The 21,300-nt window shown below is 55.5% G+C and overlaps 1 protein-coding gene across 1 annotated transcript; it reads right to left on the reverse strand.

The window, feature by feature from the left end:
• Positions 1 to 1,787: 1,787 nt before the first annotated feature.
• LOC120504669 (1-phosphatidylinositol 4,5-bisphosphate phosphodiesterase gamma-1-like) lies at positions 1,788 to 19,954 on the reverse strand. Its single transcript, XM_039714407.1, has 30 exons — positions 19,216 to 19,954; positions 12,706 to 12,855; positions 12,503 to 12,596; positions 12,342 to 12,389; positions 11,550 to 11,634; positions 11,339 to 11,419; positions 11,213 to 11,247; positions 10,629 to 10,701; positions 10,433 to 10,534; positions 10,233 to 10,351; positions 10,070 to 10,155; positions 9,762 to 9,882; positions 9,503 to 9,671; positions 9,192 to 9,311; positions 8,906 to 9,013; positions 8,624 to 8,811; positions 8,235 to 8,435; positions 8,005 to 8,124; positions 7,366 to 7,497; positions 7,072 to 7,168; positions 6,199 to 6,265; positions 5,749 to 5,912; positions 5,537 to 5,633; positions 5,207 to 5,431; positions 4,433 to 4,581; positions 4,117 to 4,231; positions 3,845 to 4,006; positions 3,147 to 3,235; positions 2,862 to 3,046; positions 1,788 to 2,781 (listed from the first exon to the last, which is right to left on the reverse strand). The coding sequence occupies exons 1-30, from the start codon at positions 19,433 to 19,435 to the stop codon at positions 2,730 to 2,732; spliced, it is 3,654 nt and encodes a 1,217-aa protein (XP_039570341.1). The 5' UTR covers positions 19,436 to 19,954; the 3' UTR covers positions 1,788 to 2,729.
• Between the last annotated feature and the right edge of the window lie 1,346 nt (positions 19,955 to 21,300).

Raw genomic sequence — 21,300 nt, forward strand, 5'->3', positions numbered from 1 at the left:
CCACAGTAGGCCCCGCCCCCTGACGGCCGGCCTGAGGGGAAGGCGGGAGCTGCGTGAGGGGCGGCGGGGAGGGAATGTTTCCATGGAGCCAAATCCTTTGGAATTCGCGTGTGTTTCCACGGTCCCAAAGCCCTGTGGATCCTGGAGTGTGTGTCCTCATGGACCCAAATCCCTATGGATTCACATGTGCTTTCATGGACCCAAATCCTTTGGAATTCACGTGTGTTTCCACGGTCTCAAAGCCCTATGGATCCTGGAGTGTGTGTTCCCATGGACCCAAACCCCTGTGGATTCACATGTGTATCCTAATGGACCCAAGTTCTAATGGGTCTTTCCATGGGCCTGAATCCCTGTGGATTTGCGTGTTTCCACGCTCCCAAAGCCTTATGGATCCTGTAGTGTGTGTCTCCATGGATCCAAATCCCCATGGACTTGTCTGTATCCTAATGGACCCAGATTCCAATGGGTCTTTCCATGGACCCAAATCCCTGCGGATTCGTGTGTATTTCCATGGACCCAAAGCCCTATGGATCCTGGAGTGTGTGTCCCCATGGACCCAAATCCCAATGGATTCACATGTGTTTCCATGGTCCCAAAGGCCTGTGGATCCTGGAGTGTGTGTCCCCATAGACCCAAATCCCAATGGATTCACATGTGATTCCACAGACCCAAATCCCTACGGATTCACATGTGTTTTCATGGACCCAAATCCCAATGGATTCACATGTGTTTCACAAAGCCCTATGGATCCTGTGTGTGTTCTCATGGACCCAAATCCCTATGGATTCACAGGTGTTTCCATGGATCCAAATCCCTGTGGATTCACGTGTGTTTCCACTGTCCCAAAGCTCTATGGATCTTGGAGTGTGTGTCTCCATAGACCCAAATCCCAATGGACCTGTGTGTATCCTAATGGACCTGAATTCTAATGGGTTCACATGTCTTTCCGTGGACCCAAATCCCTACGGATGCATGTGTGTTTCCATGGACCCAAATCCCTGTGGATTCACGTGTGTTTCCATGGACCCAAAGCTTTAAGGATCCCTGAATCTGCATCCCCATGGACCCAAGTCCCTGTGTATCGGGGTGTGTGTCCCCATGGACCCATGTCCCTATGGATTCACATGTTTCCATGGACCCAAATCCCTATGGATCTGTGTGTGTCCTAATGGGCCCAAATCCCTATGGATTCATGTGTGTCCCCATGGTGCCATGTCCCTATGGATCTGTGTGTGTATTCCCATGGGCCCAAATCCCTATGGACCTGTGAATTTGTGTCCCCATGGACCCATGTCCCTTTGGATCTGTGTGTGTCCCGATGGACCCAAATCCCCATGGATTTGTGTGTGTCCTAATGGACCCAAATCCCAATGGATTCACACGTGTTTCCATGAACCCATGTCCCTGTGTCCTTATAGATCCGTGTGTGTGTCTCCAAGGCCTCGAATCCCTATGGATCCATGTGTGTTCCCATGTCCTTATGTCCCTATGGATCCATGTGTGTGTCTCCAAGGCCTCGAATCCCTATGGATCCGTGTGTGTCCCCATGGCCTCATGCCCCCATGGCCCCGTGTCCCCACAACCTTGCACCCATTGTCCCTGTGTCCCTCTGCCTCGTGTCCTTCCTCCCTGCCACACCACACCCCCAAGTGTCCCCACCGCTGCTGGGACAAGGGTGGCACACTGGATCTGGGACTACCAAGCCACCTTCCAGGGGACATCACCCACCCTGGGGACATTGAGGTGGCAGCAGAGATGGGAGAGGACACCAGGTCACAGCAGCAGGGTATAAATATTGGCTAAATAGATTTATTTTCATACAAAGAATACACAGGTCCCCCCTGCTGGGACACCCCAACCCCAGGGGACACCCCAAGATGTCCCCAGCCATCGCTGGGCTGGCCACCACCTCAGCTAGCTTTACTGGCAGGATCTGTCCCCATTCCCAGAGTTTGGTGACAATTCTAGGTCACCTTGGGGACATCCCTGTCCCCTCTGGGGCCACCTTGCTGCCTGTGTTTACCAGATGCCTACTCAGGGCACCCTGTCACAGGCCACTCTGCCTTGTGGGACAGCCCCACAATTGGTCCCCTGCTCCCTTGGTCCCATGCTGGGACATCTCTGGACATTTTGGGGTCCCCCTTGTGCCCTAATACTGTGGCTGGTACAGACACTCCCTCCCCCCACGCCGTATGTACACGCTGGATAAAAGAAGAAAATACAGATATTTATAGCCAGGGAGCAAAACACCCCCCTAACCCCCCCAAAAGTGTCCCCTGTGTCCCCATCCTGGTGCCTCACCACCAGCCAGTCCTGACACCTGTGCCCTGGATCGAGGTGGCCCGGTCCTGCCCCATCCTGGGCCAGCTGGGCCCCTGTGCCTCAGTTTCCCCATCGGTCATGGGGCTGCCATGGGATGGTGGGACATTGAGAACGTTGGGTGAGGAAGAGCCACTGTGGCCACCTCGTGGGGACATGGATGCGACCTTGAGCCCCAGGGAACACGGGATGAAGCTGGAGGCACCTGGGATTGGAGCCAGAGCGTCCCACCTCCCGCCTCACCCCCGTCACAGGCACAGCTACCCAAGGCCCCCTTTCATCCCCGAATTTGTCACGCTGCTGTCACCCAGCCCTGGGCGTGGTGGGAGGTCCGGATGTGGCCACCCCACCTCCCTTTGTGGCAGGAGAGGAGGTGGCTGGGGGAGCTCCTCAGCTCGAGTCCCTCCAGCTCAGCTGCGTTTGGTGACCATCTGCCGGTCCCTCTTCTTCTTCTCCATCAACCTGGTGGGGAGCAGGGTGGTGGCCTTAGGGAGCATCCCCCAAGAGGGACTTCTCAAATCCAGAGGGAGGGGACAACTCACTTGCGGTTGCGGACTTCGGTGAGCTCCATGAGCCGCTCCTGGGCCGCCCGGAGCTCGTCCAGGCGCTGCTGGTAGCGGGAATCGCAGCCGTTGGTGCGCTCGTAGCTGGAGACCTGGCTGGAGAGCTCGCTGGCACGGTCCCGGAGCTGCTGGATGGACGAGTAGAGGTTCTCCTCATCTTCCTCCTGCTCCAAAAGAAGCATGTGAGGCTGGTGTGGTGGGCAGGACACCCCAAAGAGATGGTTCCCGTTGTTCCAGGTTTCCCAAGCTGCCTGGGCCACCTGCCTTGGCGTTGATGATTTCGATGTGGATGAGGAGGGAGGCGAGCTCCAGGTCCTCGGTGTAGCTGTTCTTCAACGGCACCGACCGATAGCCTGGATACAACATGACAAGAAGAGCTCAGAACCACAGCAAGGTCCGAGCCCCTCACCATGGCCAGGACCCCAGGAAGATAATGATGATGATTGCAGGCGGTTTGCACTAAAAGACTTTTAGAGGTCCCTTCCAACCCAAACCCTTCTGTCATTCCATGACTTAATGACAGAGGTCATGATGACGATGACAATGCAGGGGAGCTGGACTCAATAACTTTTGGAGGTCCCTTCCAACCCAAACCCTTCTGTGATTCCATGACTATGATGGAAATGATGATGATGATGATGGTTGAAGGGGATTTGGACTGGATGACCTTTAAAAGCCCCTTCCAACCCAAACCCTTCTGTGATTCCATGACTCAGTGATGGAGATCGTGATGATGACAATTGCAGGAGGGTTGCCCTAGAAGATCTTTAAAAGTCCTTTCCAAACCAAACCCTTTTATGACTCCATGACTTAATCATGGAGGTCATGATGATGATAATGATGGAGATCATGATGATTGCAGGGGGATTGGACAAGATGACATTTAAAAGCCCCTTCCAACCCAAACTCTTCTGTGAGTCATGACTATGATGGAGATGATGATGATGATGGAAAGACCATACCTGTTTTGAGACCCTTGACAGGGAAGGTGGCTTGTGCCAAGAAGTTGGGGTCACTGAACATGTCCTCCTCATACACCACGAAGCGGAGGAAGGCAAACTCGGGGTTGTTGATGTCAAAGACGAACTGCTTGAAGAGCCAGACGGGGTTGAAGCCATTGTCAGCTGTGGGAGAGAGCACAAAACCCAGCCCCATCACCCACATGTCCTCTCAAGAGGATGACAGAGTCAGGGTTGTCCCTAAGGGTGGGGACATCACCCGTGTGGTCTCTCACCTACGACATCCGTCTTGTTCTTGCTGTTGTCATACTCGGAGCCGCAAACCTCCACCTCCACGAAGGGGCACACGATGCTCCTCCCATTCTTGGGCAGGTGCCGGGCACCGAGGATCTGTGGGAGAAAGGGGAGGAAGAAGAGGGTGAGGTCTGGCCACACTGGATGAAGAAGAACTCCCAAGAGTACCAAGCTCCATGAACCAAATATGTAGCTGGAACAAATGAAAACCAACCCTGGCTGACCCAAAAATAAGGAAGGAGTTCCCGTCTTGATGGTGACCACCTCAAGGTGGTCTTGGTGTCCTTGCACACTTGCCTGCAGCTGGACTGTGATGGGCTCCACAATCTTCAGGCTGTTCTTGTCGAAGGGGTCAAAGGTCTCGTCCCTCATGATGTCTGGCTGCAGGACGTAGCCGCTGCGGCCACCGAGCATGAAGAGCGCCTGGTTCAGCTGCATCGGTTTGTCTGTGGCCATGGGGACAGAGCAGATCTGAGCAGGGGGCTCAGGGACCTTCCCCAGGTCCTTGGTTAGAAGGTTCTACCCTGAAAACCCAACTAAGAGCCCCCAGCTTCTTATCTTCATGCAAGGACTGCATGAAGATATCTCATCAGGGCGAGGACAAAGACTTGAGAGCATCCAAACCCCCCTTGTCCCCACCAGGATAAGGACAAAGGTTGGAGAAATCTTTCAAACCATCCCTGCATCCCCGTCAGGATGAGACAGAGGTTGGAGAGCATCCAAACCACCTCCTGTGTCTCCACAAGAATGAGAACAAAGCTTGGCGAGATCATCCAAACCACCTCTTCTATCAGGATGAGGACAAAGCTTGGAAAGATCATCCAAACCACCTCCTGTGTTCCCATCAGGATGAGGAAAAGGTTGAAGAGCATACAAACCACTTGTATCCCCATGAGGATGGAGACAAAGGTTGGGTTGAGATCACCCAAACCACCTTCAACATGATGACCCAGGGTTGAGATCACCCAAACCACCTCCAACAAGACGACCCAGGGCAGACACATTGGAAATGGGAATTCTGAGACAACCTTCAGGGATGAAACCAACAACAACCCCCGGAGCAGGATTTACCGGGCGTCTGGAAGTTGAGGGCCACGAGTTGGCTCCCACAGATCCACATGGGCAGTGGGTCATAGTTGGAGGAGTCCAAGCGCTGTCCTTTGGGGTAGATGCGGCTCAGCTGGCGGCGGTTGTACTGCAGGAACTTCTTGCCCTTGCTGCGGTTGGCGTATTTCTCCGCCTTGGTCTCCGGGAAGGAGGACATGTCCCGGTAACACGCCTTGTCCGTGCCAATCTCTGCAAGAACCAAGTGGATATCAGGGAAGGAATGAGACCTGCAGAGTTCTTCCCACCCGTCTCTTTCCACGCTCCATGCCTTTATCCCACTTCTCTGGGACTTACTGTCCTCATCGAATGGCACCGGCCGGCAATACACGACCAGCTCCGAGAGCTCCAGGGCGATCTTCTTCCTCCGCTCCATGATCTTCCCCTCTTGCATCTGCGCCAGGAAAAACAGGAGCTGCAAGTCTTCTCCCAGACTCTTCATCTGGAGATATTAAGCACAATCTCCAAGAGAAAGGGACCATCCAGCCCCATCCTCTGCATCCCCTCACCCTGGCGTCGGCGTTCTGCGTGGCCTCCCGGATCTTGGCCACCCACTCGCTGAGTTCCTCCTGTGTGTCTGCGGCCACATCCAGCGACTGGGCTGCGTGGGACATCTGCTGGGAATGGATGGTGAAGACAAATGGTTTGGAGCTCCTCCCGTCTTTGGAGATAACTATAAGGACATCAGAGGGGGGCTTTACTCGAAGACATTCCCAACGGATGGCTCTGTGGAGCAAACGAAACCTCAGCGGTCCCGCTCCCAGGCCCCCACCAGCCCCTCCTGGAACCCCACCATCCATCAGGTTCCTCCTCCTGTGAGGATCCCATTTTTTTCAATGCGTGGCTTCAGCTTTCCATGCTGAAACATGCCCTTGGAATCAAGGGAAAACATCCCCTGAATCATCTGGACATCCCAATCCCTCCAAATTACCCCCAAATCCATAAGTAGGGACACTCACCGACGTGGCAGGATGGGACATCAATGAAGCCCTTCAGGAAGTTCCCCAGGGGGCTGTTTTCTGATGACTGCAAGAGAGGAAGGAAGAGGTAAAATGAGGGAGGCCTGTGGGTTACAGGCAGCCACCACCCAGCCCTCCAAGACAGACAAATCTGAGGAAAAAAAAGGGAAAAAACATGCAGGATCTGGATTGGAGCAACACCAGGAGAATCCCCCAGCCTCTGGATAAGGATCTGGGCTGGCACAAGGCTGGGAGCATCCTCCAGTATTCAGGCAAGGATCCAAGCTGGAGTGTGGCCAAGATTGTCACCCAGCCTCCAGAGAGAGATCAGGGCTGAGACAGGACTGGGAGCATCCTCCAGCTTCTAATAAATTGTCTAAGTGGGAGTGGGGCCAAGAACCTCCCTCAGCCTCCAGATAAGACCTGGACTAGAGCAGGAGCACGAGCATCCCCCAGCCTCTGGGTAAGGGTCTGGGCTGGAGAGGACCAGGAGCATTCCTCAGCCACTGGATAAGGATCTGGGCTTGTACAAGACTTGGAATACCCTGCAGCTTCCAGTAAAGGAAGCTGGAGTGGGGCTGGGAGCATCCCACAGCCTCTGGATAAAGATATGGGCTGGAAAAGGACTGTGAGCATTTCCCAAGTCCCAGGAATAGGTGTAAGTTGGAGTAGGGCCAGGAACATTCCCCAGACTGTGGATAAGGGTCTAGGCTGGAGCAGAACCATGAGCATCCCCCAGCCTGTGGATAAGGATCCAAGGTGGAGCAGCATCGTGAGCATCTCTCAGCCTCAGGATATGGGTCTGAATTTGGTCAAGGCTCTTGGGATCCTCCAGTGGCCTCATTCCCAGGATCCCGGGGAGGTGGAACTCACAGCCTCATCCTGCTCCTGTGCCTGGGTGCCAACGATCTCCTCCACGTAGTTGGCCGGGAACCAGAGCTGCTTCTTGCCTCCGTAGTCCCCCCGCCACCTGCAAGGGGTGACAGGATCAAGGCGAGCGGACAGATTTTGGGGAGGGGGGGACAGGGATGTCCCTGCTGCATGCGGTGCCAGGGGGTGGTTGGAGAAAGGGTGGGGGGACAAAGAAGGAGGCTGAGTTAAAATGGGAATACGCGGGGTGTCCCCTCCATGTCCCGCCCATGGTGGCACCCAAGTGACCGCCCTCACCAGCCGCCGTCCTGCTTGTCCACGTTGTGGATGATGGCCTGCTTGCAGAATGACAGCTCGTCCTCCCGTTGTGCTTTGTAGTCATACAGAGCCTTCACCGTGCACTGGGGACACCGGGAAGAGGGACACGTGTGTCACCACCCAGCGCCTGGCGCCCCACTCAGCCCGGCCCCTTGAGCCCCATAGTGGATCCTGACCCCAAATCATGGCATCACAGGGTGTTAAGGGTTGGAATAGACCTTAAAGGTCATCACATTCCAACCCATTCCACCTTCCACTAGAAGCTCCAAGCTGTGTCTAGCCTGGCCTTGGGCACTTCCAGGGGGGCATCCACAATTTCTCTATTTTTGTGTCTTACCACACTCCTCCTCCGCCCTGGGGCCACGAGAGATGGGAATGGGATGGGTGAGGGGTGGCCGAATCCTGGCTCCATGATTGGGATAGGCAGGTGATGTTTGGGAATCAAGGTGACCACCCCGAGGAGGTCACAGAGAGGGTTTCCCCTTCATGACACCATCACATGTCCCACTGTGTCACCCACAGCAAAGCCCTGCCACCTAGCTTGGGGTCACAACAGATAGGTTATCACAAATCCTCAGCTTGGCCAAGCCCAAGTGGCCTCATGGTGGCCACACTCACCGGAAGGAGATGGCGTAGGAGTTGGGCTCGCTGCGCTTCCGCACCAGGAATGCTCCATCCCGCGGGACCCGCATCAGCATGTGCTCGGCCTGGAGACGCGTCAAGCTGGCGTGGTACCACCTGCCCAGGGAGAACATGGGGCTGGCATCGGCATCTCCACACCCTGCTGGGGCTGGAGGAGGCTGGTGGACCCTTGGGATTGAGGGGATGTGGATTGGAAAGATCCTCACTCTTTGCTCTCGTGGGCATTGGGTTGGGGGACGGGGTCAGTGAGGCGCATCTCGAACTCGTTGCAGCGCAGCGGCACCTCCCGGTAGTGGCAGATGAGGCTGTAGAGGCTGTCGAAGACCAGGTTGTCCGTCAGGTAGAACTTGGTGGCCCCAGCCTCCTGCCTCGAGTGGATCCTGCAGTGCTGCACCCGGCTGGACCTCCTGCCGTGGGGGTGGGAGAAAGCCAAGTCAGTCTGGGTCCACACCTCCACCACCCCACATTTGGGGTCTACGAGCTGCACAAAAAGGTGACATTTCCCCCAAAAAAGCCATTCCAGCCACCAAACCAGGCACTGACTGGAGGGTCACGCAGGGAGGGTGGGATCCTGCCCCCCTGCTGGAGCTCCTACCAGAAGGAGAGGGTGTAGTCGCCCACGAAGGTCTCGCTCTCGCGCACCAGGAAGGTGCCATCCTTGCCGCCGGTCTCGGTGCAGTACTCGTGCAGCAGCTTCTCTGCAATCTGCCGCCCATCACGGCCACCCCCGAGCTTGCCGTGGAACCACTTCTCCGTGAAGTGCAGCTCGTTGTTGTTGAACTCCTGCAAGTTCATCCCAAAGTGGGTGCTGTCACCCTGTCACCCTCCCCGCGGAGCTGTCGCCTCGCCCTGTGGGCGCGTCCTGCCCCTCACGCACCTCCTTCTGCTCCACCTCCTCTTCATCCTCGTTGAACTGGTAGCGGGATGTCTCCTCTGAGTAGTAAATCTTGTTGCTTGTCAGGACAAAATAATGAGGGCTCCATGTCTGGGAAGGAGGAAGAGCATTGGTGGGGTGAGGAACAGGATGACATGGAGGGATGGAGCTTTGGGATGGGGTTTTTAATCTTTTTTTTCCCCCTCACAGCATCACAGTGGTCTAAGAGAGCCCATCCCAAGCCCCAGTGTCTGACAGATACCACTCAGCCCCTGACGGCCTCCCTTACATGGTCGATGGGGTCTTCAAGGTAGAGAATTCCATTCTTGATGGAGTTGCTGATGTCGTTCTCAGAGTAACTGGCAGTGGAGACTTCCTCGTACAGGTTCCCTTCGACCAGTTTCTTGTGCTGGGAGACAGCCAGGGAGGGGAGCTCAGTGCTGGCCATGGGTCACACTGACCTCCCAACCCTCAGGATAAACCTCCCACAGGTGCCTTCCCACCATCCCTTGTTCCCCTTGACCATCTCTTGGTGTAGAACCCAACACAATATTTGTCCCTCCTGCAAAGAGGGGTTTTGGGGTTTTGCCTGCTCCACACCTTGATTAGGATTTTCTTCTTGAGCTGGGTGGGCGAAGGCAACTCATCAGCATTGATGTCCACTGGCTTGGTGAGGAGCATGTCCCCAAAAACCTTCTTGAAGTGGCAGGCCATGTTCCTCTGCTGGACAATGCTGCAGTGGTCTTCGATGGAGAGGATGATGGGGAACCTGCAGCAGGCAGGTGGGAATGGTGGCCTCAGATGAAGGGGAGGGAGAGGTTCCCAGAATTCAGAGATCACTAGGGGAGCTGGGGCTTACTCAGAGGTGACGAAGGCGTGCTCCTTGATGGTGTGCAGCACATCCAGGAATTTGATCTTGGAGGTGAGTGTGTGGCCGTGGTAGATGATGGGGAGATCATCTGGGCCATCCCAGCAATCCACTGAGAAGGAAAACACCTTGGTTAATTCACATTTGCCACCAATTACGTGCTGGGAACCATTTTTTTGAGCGCCCAAATGACAGGGAAAGATACTCTGCCCTGGTGGCATGGGATGGGGGCAGGGAATGGTCTGTTTGATGGGACATGAGGGGTTCCAACATTCCTGTGAAGGGTTGGTGGGACTCACACTCAATACAGCGGCAGCCCATCCGCAGGCACCGGGCGTACGCCTCCAGGGAGGACTCACTGGAGAACTGGTCTCCTGTCAGGTACCTGCAGAGGAGAGACAAGGATGATGGGATGCTCATGGATGTCCCTGAGGAACGCCCATGTGGGGAAAAATTCCTTACGTGTTGTGGGATGAGGAGATCCAGTACTGGGACAAGGGGTGGTTCATCTCCTCAGGCACCACACGCTCGTACTTAGCATCCATCACCATGTTTTCCTTGGAGAAGAGGTATGTGAGGAACTGGGGGATGGAGAAGCAGAGAGGTCAGAGCCTGATGGTGCTGGGGACATCCCTGTGGGGACACTGTGTGGGGCCACCCACCTCATCCAGCTGGAAGGAGGGATCCGACGCTTCGTTGGAGCTCTCCTTGAGGTAGGAGCACATGTAGTCCCGCACCACACCCACGTCACTGGCCCAGGATTCCTGGGATACAAACATGGCTGTTGTTAGCGGGGGGACTGGGCTGGAGCATCCCATGTGGGTTCCTTGGGCTGCAGAGTTCTCAGGGAAGCCCCACCTTCTGGTCATGCAGCAGGAACTTCTGGAAGTCGTAGAGGGACACTTGGCACAGCTCAGGGCGGTCCACATTCCTGGGACAAGGAGCAGCCACCAGTGAGGAGCAGGAGAAGGAATTTGGGTAGATCCCATGGCAGAGTTGAGGACATCAGTGCCCATCTGCAGCTCAGCTTCGCCATGACCCCCATTCCCACCAGTCCCTCCAACCCATGACTGGGAGAGGCCGGCAGCAGCTGGAATGTGCAGCGTTGTCCAAGGATACTGGGAGAAGGGCAGGGTGAAATGTCCCTACATCCCTGGCAGCTGCCCCATCTCCCATCCCTGCTCACCCCTTCTCCCATTCCTGCTCCTATCCTTGCTTCCATCCCAGCTCCCATCATTGCTCCCATCCCTTCTGCACACATATTCCCATCTCTTCTCCCATCCCCTCTCCCATCTTTTCTCCCATCCCTGCTCCCACCCCCTCTCCCATCCCTTCTTCCATCCCCATTCCCATTCTCTCTTCTGCCCCACACCCTGGCTGTATTTCCCACTCTATGGATCCAACTCTTGGAATATTGATTGGGATGGGAGCTGGGATCTCACCGCAAGGGGAAGGAGAGTTCCAGCTGCTCAATGACCTGGAAGGCAGAGAAGGGATCCAGGCTTAGCTGGAGTGGGACACATCCCACCAGGATAGGGACATCTGGGAGGCCAAACCACGGATCTTACCGACTTCTGGGCATCAAACATCAGGTTTTTGTAGAACTGGATGAAGTGGGAGAAAGTCATCTCATTCCTGGCTTCCACTTCCTGTGGGAGACAGGGCTGGATGAGAGTGGGGCCACTCGATCGGAACCAGGGACACCATGGTGGCCCCAGCCCATGTGGGGCAGGTTGAAGAGCATCTCCCTCACAGCTGGGGTGTCCAGAGGGTCCTTACCACGAGTTTATCCCGCAGGAATCTCATGTTGGGAACACGGTAGTTGACCTGGGGCAGCATCGCCTTCAGGTCCTTCACTGTGATGCTGCCAGAGGGAAAACCGGAGTCAGTGAAATCCCTGGATGAGTCTCAGCTCCCAGCACCAAGGGTCCCACCCCAAATCTTGGTGCCTGGCACAGGGATCCTACCCTCCTGGCCTGTGGCTCCTTGCAGTGGCACAGGACCCAGGGGAATTGTGGATGTCTCATTCTGGGAGGTGTCCAAGGCCAGGTTGGATGGGGCTTGGAGCAACCTGGTCTAGTGGAAGCTGGAACTAGGGGATTTTTAATGTCCTTTCCAACCCAAACCATTCCATGATTCCATGTTTCTGAGATTAATTACATAGTGTCTGGCACAAGTGTGAGCAGAGGGACAAGGAGAGGAGGTGCATCCAAGAACCAACTGGGCACTCTTAAGACATCATCCTACTTGGAGGTGATGCCCATTCCCATTCCCATAATAATTCAAGTCCAAATTCCCTTGGTTTGGGAAGATAATTGTGGGCTGCATTAATGGCCTGGCCCCTCTGGCACTGGTGAGAAGTGGCATTGGGATAGGTCTCAGTGGTCCTCACATTCACAAGGATGTGACCTGCACTCAATCTCTGATTTTTGGTGCCTTCAAGCATCCCAAAAACCCTGGTGCTCCCTTGTCCCACAAACCTCACCCCTAGCCTGGCTCAGCCTGCAGATTTGGGATGCAACAGGGGGAATATGGTTCTGTCCAGCTGAACTCACTGTGCTGGTGGCTCACCTGCCTTCCCTGGCCCGATCCATCCCATCAAACTGCTTCCGTAGCCACCTGGGAAGGAAAGGATGGACAGACAGTGCTCAATCCCAAAGAAGCCCAAGCCCAGGGTAGGTTTTCTTCCCAAAACAAGGATCGGGAAATGGGATCTGCTGGTCCTTCCTCACCTCTCGATCTGCAGTGGGGTCTGGGCTCTCTGGGTGTCAGCCACCAGCCAGTTGAGCCCCGTTATCCATAGGTTGATGTCCTCCTCGCAGAAAGCTGTTGGAGGAGGAGGAGGGCGATGAGGCTGGGATGGGGATGATGGGATTTTGGGAAGCGGGTGGGACCCCAAGGATGGACACAGGGAATGGGAAGGGATCCAACACACCAGCCACGCTGAGCGTCCTCAGCCTGAAATCCATCCCGTAGAGGATGATGAAGCACATGGTGAAGTCCAGCTTGCGAGCGTCCTCGGGGTAGCGCTCGAAATCCCGGGAATTCTTCCCCAGGCGGATCTCCTTGATCTCCCGAATGTCGACTGCGGGGAGAGAGGAACATGAAACTGTCCCCTGCCACCACAGCCTCGTGTGAATGGCTCAGGGAAGTGGGAATTCCAGGAGAACATCTGTCCTCTGGAGAGCCTTTTTCCCAGGATGGGATAACTTTAGGAGTGTGTGATGGAATTATGGGTGCTGTGGCCACGTGTCTCTGAGGGTGACATGTCCCCAGTGTCCTCCAGTGATGTGCAATGGCACCATGGGTGTGGCATGTCCATTCAGGGAACTGTTCCCAGGATGGGATGTCCCTGTGGCACTGTGTGCTGGAGTGGGATGGCACCAGGGATCTTGTGTCCTTCAGGGATGTGTGTCCCAGGATGTCACCAAGATGGGGTGTCCTAGTATGTCCCCAGGATGGGGTGTCCCTGCAGTGCTGCTGCAGCTGAGTGCACCACCATGGATGCCATGGCCACGTGTCTGCCAGGGAATCACGTCCCCAGCATGGGGTGTCTCCATGGCACTCCTGGGCCACAGCCACGTGTCCTCCAGGGATCTGTGGCCCAGGATGTCCCCAGGATGAGGTCCCTGCAATGCTCCTGCAGCTGAGTGACAGCACCACGGATGCCATGGAAAAGTCTCATCCAGGGATCTGTGTCCCAAGGACAAGGTGCCCCTGCTGCCTTTCTTCTGTGTGCCTGGTGGCCCCCATCCCTGTGTGTCCTCCAGGAACTCGTGTCCCCAGGACGTGGCATCCCGACAGCGCTGCCCACTCTTTTCCCAGCTTTGTGGCTGCCAGGCATCTTCCAGGCTCATCCCACCCCATCCCAACCAGCAAATCTCCAGCCACCTTGTCATCCCCAAGCCAGACCCTGCGCTGGGATAGGCTGAGCTCGTGTTTTCCTTGGAGAACTCTTCCCCAAAGTGGCAATTTGGAGCCCAGGCAGCCGGGACCGCAGGGCGTTGCTTTCCTGCTGCTCTGCTCCCTCATTATCCCGCTAAATAAAGCTCCAACAGCGGCGGCAGGGCCGGGTTTCCGGACCACGCTCTTCCTCACTGCTACTCCACCAAGGGACATTTCCAATTTTCCCAGTGGACGCATCCCACTGGGAGCAAGAATAATAACATAACATTAGGAACAACACACAAAATTGTTCTTGATTCCACAATCATCACCCCCCCCCGGGCGGGTTTGTCCCTCTGGGAACGAGCCACCCACAGCGGAAAGGGCTTTGTGTGACCCAGGGTGGCCAGAGCACCTCGCCAGGGGTATTGTCCTGCCGAGGAAATGGGTCATTTCCCGGAGAATTTCCAGCCCGGCTGCGTTTCCGATGTGGTGGTGGGGAAGGCTGCAGACGTGCCTTGGTGGAAACCCTCAGCCGAATCCAAAGGGGGGAGAAAAGCTGAATGCAGGGAGGAATAAGGGATGGGGGGAGGAATCGGTCTGATTAAGCAAGAAAAGAGGGGAAGAATAGTTTTTCTTGGCGGAAAAGCACCAGAAAACAGTGGAGGCTTTATCCAGCCTTCCTTTGCTGGGTGAGCACAAGCCAAATTTCACAGATCAGGGTGGGATTTTAGCACAAGTGACACACAGGAGCTCTCCACCCCACCACGAGCTTTGTTTTTGGACCAGACCTCAAGGAATGAAACTGTGTTGTCACCTCATGGCTCCCGTGGCTCAGAGCAAAGTCCCTTCCATAAGAAGAGGCAGATTTTGGGGGAAAAAATGGGTTTATAGGTTAAAAAGCAGCCACTCAACCCCAAACCTGCCCATCCACAGGGTGCCAGGGAGCGGTGAGAAGTCAGTGGCAACCAAGGCTTTGCTAACAAGTTGCAATGCTGCTACTCCTTGGATTTAACTCCTCCGGGATCTGGTGTGGCACCTGATCTCTGGGAGCTGTTCCTGATTCCAGGAATGGTTTGTGTTGGAAGGCTCATCTCATTCCAAGGTGCCATAGGTAGGGACACCTTCCACTATCCCAGGCTGCTCCAAGCACCATCCAGCCTAGCCTTGCACACTTCCAGGGATCCAGCAGCAGCCACAACTACTCTGGAAATTCCATTCCATCACCTTAGCACCCTCACAGGGAATAATTCCTTCTCAATATCCCATCTATCCCTACCCTCTGGCAGTGGGAAGTCATTTCCTGTGTCCTGGCACTCCACCCCTTGTCCCAAGTCCCTCTCCAGCTCTCCTGGAGCCTCTTCAGGCATTGGAAGGGGCTCCGAGGTCTCCCTGGAGCCTTCCCTTCTCCAGGTTGGACATTCCCAGCTCTCCCAACCTGGCTCCAGAGCAGAGGGGCTCCAGCCCTTGGAGCAACTCCGTGGTTTCCTCTGGATCACTCCAGCATCTCCATCCTGCTGTTGGACCCCAGAGCCAGAGGCAGCTCTGCAGGTGGGGTCTCACCTGAGCAGGGCAGAGGGGCAGAATTCCCATTTTCCTGCTGTGGGATGAACTGAGGACAGGCATGGAGAATTCCTGGGCTGCCAGCAGCAGTTTTTCATCCACCAACACCCCGAAATCCTTCTCCCCCAGGGCAAAACAGCCCATTCCCATGGAAAACCAGGGGAAAAGGGAGCGGCGAGGGGCTGCACAATACACCCGAGCAGCAGCTTCCTGGAAACCACATCTGCAGCGGATTTGCCTCGATCCTGTCAGAACTCTGTCTCCAAACTCCTCCCCGCATTGTCTCCATTGTCCTGGGCGATTTAAAACACTCTGGAAGTCGGTTCCAGCTGCGAAAATCCCTTTTCTTTTCTAATGCAAAGCGAGCAGTGTGGTGCAAAAAAAAAAAAGATTTGGAATGGTGGGGAGATGATGGAGGAGCAGGTTCTGCCCAGTGGGATTTCAGGGAGGCTGAGAGGCTGGGAGATTTTTTTCAGGCATTAGGAGGGAAGCAAAGGGGTTGGAAGGAATGGTTGTGCTGGGAATTCCTGCTGGCCTGGGCACTGGGGTCATCCCTTTTTGCAGGATGTGGCAGCTCAGACCCTCCTGGACAGGGGAAATTGGAAGACTGTATCCTGCCTGGAATAAAGTATTTCTTCCTTGTCCAACAGTGATAAATCCCAACTGGATTTTCTCCTCCCAAAAAAGTCCTAATTCCAGTTATTTGCCATTAACAAGGCTGGAGGTGTCGTCAAACCACCTCTCCAAAATCCTCTTCGATTTTTCACACTGCCTTCACCCCCTTTTCCTTTAATTTCTCGTGGAGATCCTTTTTTTGGGGCTGTTTTCCACCAGATTCCTTGTGCTGGGAACTGGGGTCTGCTGAGGGCAACGAGCTGGAAGCCCTCCAGGACGAGGTTAATTTTGGAGGCCTTGCTCCAGGCATTCCCAGGCATGGACACGATCCCAGGCATGGACACACGGACACGTGTCCAGGGGCTGCTTAACAAAGCGTGTAATTATCCTGGGGGTCCAGGGGAGAGCCAGGATCTGTGTCCTGGCCCTGACAGTCCCTAACAGAGACATCAGCACTTCCCACTAATCCCTCTCCAAGCAGGACTCTGGCTTGAAAGGGGGGATTTAAAATGGTCTGGGCAGGCGTGAGGTCTGGGAGATCCCGACACTTCCACAAAATCACAGAGAGTGGGAAGAAAGGGATGGACCAGGGGGTGAGGATGCTCCAGCCCAGCACCAGGATGGGGATTTCTCCCACTCCAGACTAGGAAAAGTGAATGGTGGGATGGGATGGCAGGATTGCACATTTCCAGAAGGATTTTCCTCCTTTTTTCATCCTTCTGGATGACCTACTCATTCCCATGGAGGAGATTGGGCTGTTGTATGGGAAAAGACAGCTCCTAAGGCTCCAGAGGGGAAACCGAGGCACAGCACCTGAGCAACCTGAGATCCTAACCTGGCAGTGCACAGCGCTTCCAGAAAAAAACAAGGAGCTGGAAATGCATTATTTCCATGACTGGATAACAAGTTCTTCTCCATGAAGACCTAAAATACCTCTCCAAAACTGGGTGCCCTTCCTCCCATCACCTTCTGCTCCCACAGATCTGCTCCGGTATCCGGAAAATCTGGACAAGCATGGATCCTGCTCATGCCTGTGCTCAGCTCTGAGTGCCACCCTCCTTCTCCTGGCCCAAAGCTGGAATTCCACCTTGGGATCAGCACCTCCAAGCAGGAGCTGGAGATTCCAGGGGATTTTGCTGGATCTAGCACAGAATCAGCAGTAGCTGGTGATTTTTAGCGGGGGGGTCATCGGTGATTTTGGAGGAGGCTCTCCAGTAAAAAGGCACCTCCCAAACCTCTGGGGTGGGTTTTGCCATCACCCAGGTGAGGTGATATCCCAAAACTGAGTTCCTTCCCTGCACAGGGATGTGGGATGAGATGATGGTGTAGCTCCTTGAAATCCCAGTTTCCTTCTACTGGATTCTTTTAGCTCAATTAAAGCTTTGAGGTAATGAGCACCAAGACAATTCCCACTGTTGGGAGAACATCCCAACAACCTCCTAACCACCAGTGAATCCACACGGAAGAGTGATTTTTATGGATGCTCCAGTGGGGTTTTGGGGTTAAAAAAGCACCAGGAACAGGGATGGCCACTTTTCTCCCTCCTTGCTGGGGAGGATATAAATTCCCAGGGATGAAACAGAAGCAGCCTGATCCCACAGAACAACTTCCAAGGTAGGATGGAGGAGGTGAGGGATGCTCAGCCCAGCAGCTCCTGCTTTTATGGGAATCACCCCATGGTCAGGCATCCTGATACTCCATGGGGGTGAATATCCCACTGTGGTAGGACATTTTCATGGGGGGGAATATCCCACTGTGGTAGGACATCCCACCACAGCCAGGAACCACAAAACCAGTTACCCCACCACAGTGGAACCTCCCGACACGGCCACAAACCCCACAGGCAGTTTCCCCATGGTAGGACATCCCAACACAACCAAAAATCCCACAAAACCAGTTACCCCACCGCTTTAGGACACCCCAAACACAGTCAGGCACCCCACAAACAGTTACCCCATCATGTCTGGGAAACCCAGCACGCCCAGAAACTCCCCCAGCACACCCCAACAGACCCAGGCACCCCACAACCAATTACCCCACCACTGAGCTCTCCCAACCTGGCTCCAGGAGGCAGCTCTGCAGGTGGGGTCTCACAACCACTTACCCCACTACAGAAGGACATCCCAACACATCCAGGCACCCCACAATCAGCTTCTCCCACTACAGAAGGACATCCCATCACATCCAGGCACCCCACAACCACTTACCCCACTACAGAAGGACATCCCAACACATCCAGGCACCCCACAATCAGCTTTCCCCACTACAGAAGGACATCCCAACACCCCACAACCATTTACCCCACTACGGCAGGATGCCCCCAGCCAGTCACCCCAATACAGCTCAGCATCCCACCAGCACATCCCCAGCCCCCCAACCCTGCTGCCACTGATACTCCTCTGTCCCCCTAATCCTCCCTGTCCCCCCTCAATCCTCCCTGTCCCCTCAGTCCTCCCTGTCCCCCTTAATCCTCCCTGTCCCCTCGATCCTCCCTGTCCCCCCGATACTCACTGTCCCCTCAATCCTCCCTGTCCCCCTCAACCCTCACTGTCCCCTCAGTCCTCACTGTACCCTCAATCCTCCCTGTCCCCTCAATCCTCCGTCTCTCCCAATCCTCCCTGTCCCTTCAATCCTCACTGTCCCCCCTCAATCTTTCCTGTTCCTTCAATTCTCTCTGTCCCCCTCAATCCTCCCTGTCCCCCTCAATCCTTCCTGTCCTCCCAATCCTCCCTATCCCCCCTCAATCCTCCCTGTCCCCCCTCAATACTCCCTGTCCTCCCAATCCTCCCTGACCCCCCTCAATCCTCCCTGTCTCTCCCAATCCTCCCTGTCCCCCCTCAATCCTGTCCTCCCAATCCTCACTGTCCCCTCAATCCTCCCTGTCCCCCTCAACCCTCACTGTCCCCTCAGTCCTCACTGTATACAGAAGGACATCCCTCCCCTCAATCCTCCGTCTCTCCCAATCCTCCCTGTCCCTTCAATCCTCACTGTCCCCCCTCAATCCTTCCTGTTCCTTCAATTCTCTCTGTCCCCCTCAATCCTCCCTGTCCCCCTCAATCCTTCCTGTCCTCCCAATCCTCCCTGAATCCTCCCTATCTCCTCCCTGTCTCCAATCCTCCCTGTCCCCTCAATCCTCCGTCTCTCCCAATCCTCCCTGTCCCTTCAATCCTCACTGTCCCCCCTCAATCCTTCCTGTTCCTTCAATTCTCTCTGTCCCCCTCAATCCTCCCTATCCCCCCTCAATCCTCCCTGTCCCCCCTCAATCCTCCCTGTCCCTTCAATCCTCCCTGTCCCCCCTCAATCCTCCCTGTCCCCCCGATACTCATTGTCCCCCTCAATCCTCCCTGTCCCCCTCAATCCTCCCTGTCCCCCGGATACTCACTGTCCCCCTCCACCTTCTCGGGCGTCCTGCTCCAGATGATCTGGCGAGTCTCCAGCTTCACCTGGAAGGTCCTTCTCTCCGGCCTCTGCGACTTCTTCTGGTAGAACAAGGTGAGGACGGTGCCCATCTCCAGGCAGCGCAGGATCCTGCCCATGTCCCCCGGCTCCATCCTGGTGTCCTCCAAGAAGCCATTGACGCTGTTGAGCCTGGCCATGGACATCTTCACTGCTCGGCCATCGCCCGGCGGAGCCGCTCGGCCGGGATTGTCTCATGCAGGAGAGGACGGAACCAAAGGGCCGAAAGCTTCCCCTGGGGATTTTCTGGGATCGCCCCGGGCGTGGGTTTCCTCTACGGAGGAGCGGAGCAGGGCCAGGACACGCAGCCGGGATTGGAGGGAGAGGGGAGGAAAAGGCCGGGCTGGAGGTGCCGTGACCTTCGTGTCACCAAGGCTGGATCCGGCGGGGGGGAAAAGACAACGCCGGCCTTGCTCGCGGATGGGTTTTTGGATGTGGGGAGGAAAAAAATCCAGCCCGGCAATAAAAAATAAAAATTTTTTTTAAAAAAAAGCCAAGTCACCCCAAAAGTGATGGTGGTGAGGTGGCAAAAATCCTCCTCCCTCTCCCCGGCCTCCGGGCCGAGCGGGGCCGGGGTTGGGAATGGGGCTGGGAATGGGGTGTGGAGAGAGGCGCTGGGGAAGGTTCGGGGAGCAGCGGGGAGGGATGTGGGATGCGGGGCTGGGGTGGTCTTTTTTCCCCCCCCCTCTCCTGCTGTTCCTTAATTTCGGGCTGATGAAATGGACGCCCGGAGGAAACTGCAATCACACATGGCCGGAAAGAGATCAGAAAGGAATTTAAAAAAAAAAAAAAATCTTGGAGAAAGGAAAATGCGAGCCGGGGGAGGGAGGAGGGGGTGTTTGTGTGGAAAAGATGGCTGAGGGTGACATCTAGAGGAATTCCAGATGGGAATCGCGTTTGGGGGTGGGGGGGTATCCCAGCGGATGGGATAGGGCTGCCTGGGTGGAAAAGGGGTTTTTTTGGGGGGGAAAAAATGGGTTAAAGGAAAGCAGCTGCCGTGGGTTTAGTTCCTGGCTGTCCCTGCTGTGAGGCTGAGCTGGGAATGAAGCTCCAGGAGGGATCGGGATTGGAATCACTTCTGTCATGAGTTTGGTCCAGCCTCAGCTCGATGGGAAGTGCAGGGTGGGGAAGGAACATATGGAGAGAGGGGGGAAGGCAGCAGGGCACAGGGATTGGTGTCACAGCCCCTGTTTTGTCCCTTTGATGGATGCCGGGTGGGAAAAGAGCAGCTGGTGCTCTGGGAATTGTGCAGGGATTTGAGGATGGCAGATGATGAGGGGGGACCAGGTGCACGCAGGGTGGGCAGGGAATTCTTTCCTGGCTCCACGCTTTGGGAATTTGGGCCAGGAGGGGATTTTGTGGTGCTGGGCTCTCCCTGGGGAATATTTGGGATCCTAGCGATGGATACTACAGGAGATGCTGATCCAGTGATGGACACTCAAGAACTTGGGGATCCCAGTGATGGAGGTTCAGGAATCCAGAGATCCAGGCTCATCCCACAGTGTGGGCAGGAGGAAAAGAGGGAGTTCCTCCTCTTTGCCTTGCTCAGGTGAGACCCCACCTGTAGAGCTTCCTCCAGCTCTGGGGTCCAACAGCAGAAGGACCTGGAGTTGCTGGAGCAAATCCAGAGGAGGCCATGGAAATGCTCCAAGGGATGGAGCCCCTCTGCTCTGGAGCCAGGCTGGGAGAGCTGGGAATGTCCAGCCTGGAAAAGGGAAGGCTCCAGGGATACCTCAGAGCCCCTTCCAGTGTCTGAAGAGGCTCCAGGAGAGCTGGAGAGGGACTTGGGACAAGGGATGGAGGGACAGGACACAGGGAATGGCTTCCCACTGCCAGAGGGCAGGGATAGATGGGACATTGAGAAGGAATTATTCCCTGTGAGGGTGCTAAGGTGATGGAATGGAATTTCCAGAGTAGTTGTGGCTGCTGCTGGATCCCTGGAAGTTTCCAAAGCCAGGTTGGATGGTGCTTGGAGCAGCCTGGGATAGTGGAAGGTGTCCCTGCCCATGGC

This window comes from Passer montanus, unplaced genomic scaffold (assembly GCF_014805655.1).
Source record: "Passer montanus isolate IOZ18808 unplaced genomic scaffold, ASM1480565v1 scaffold100, whole genome shotgun sequence".
Lineage (NCBI taxonomy): Eukaryota > Metazoa > Chordata > Aves > Passeriformes > Passeridae > Passer > Passer montanus.

What these genes read in the sequence shown, in the direction of transcription:
- LOC120504669 (XM_039714407.1), bottom strand. Translation starts at nt 19,435, where the DNA reads ATGTCCATGGCCAGGCTCAACAGCGTCAATGGCTTCTTGGAGGACACC. An exon ending in AGGAGGTGGAGCAGAAGGAG is followed by an intron (nt 8,812 to 8,905) that starts GTGCGTGAGGGG and finishes ATGAACTTGCAG; the next exon opens with GAGTTCAACAACAACGAGCT. An exon ending in CACAGGAGCAGGATGAGGCT is followed by an intron (nt 6,266 to 7,071) that starts GTGAGTTCCACC and finishes CCTCTCTTGCAG; the next exon opens with TCATCAGAAAACAGCCCCCT.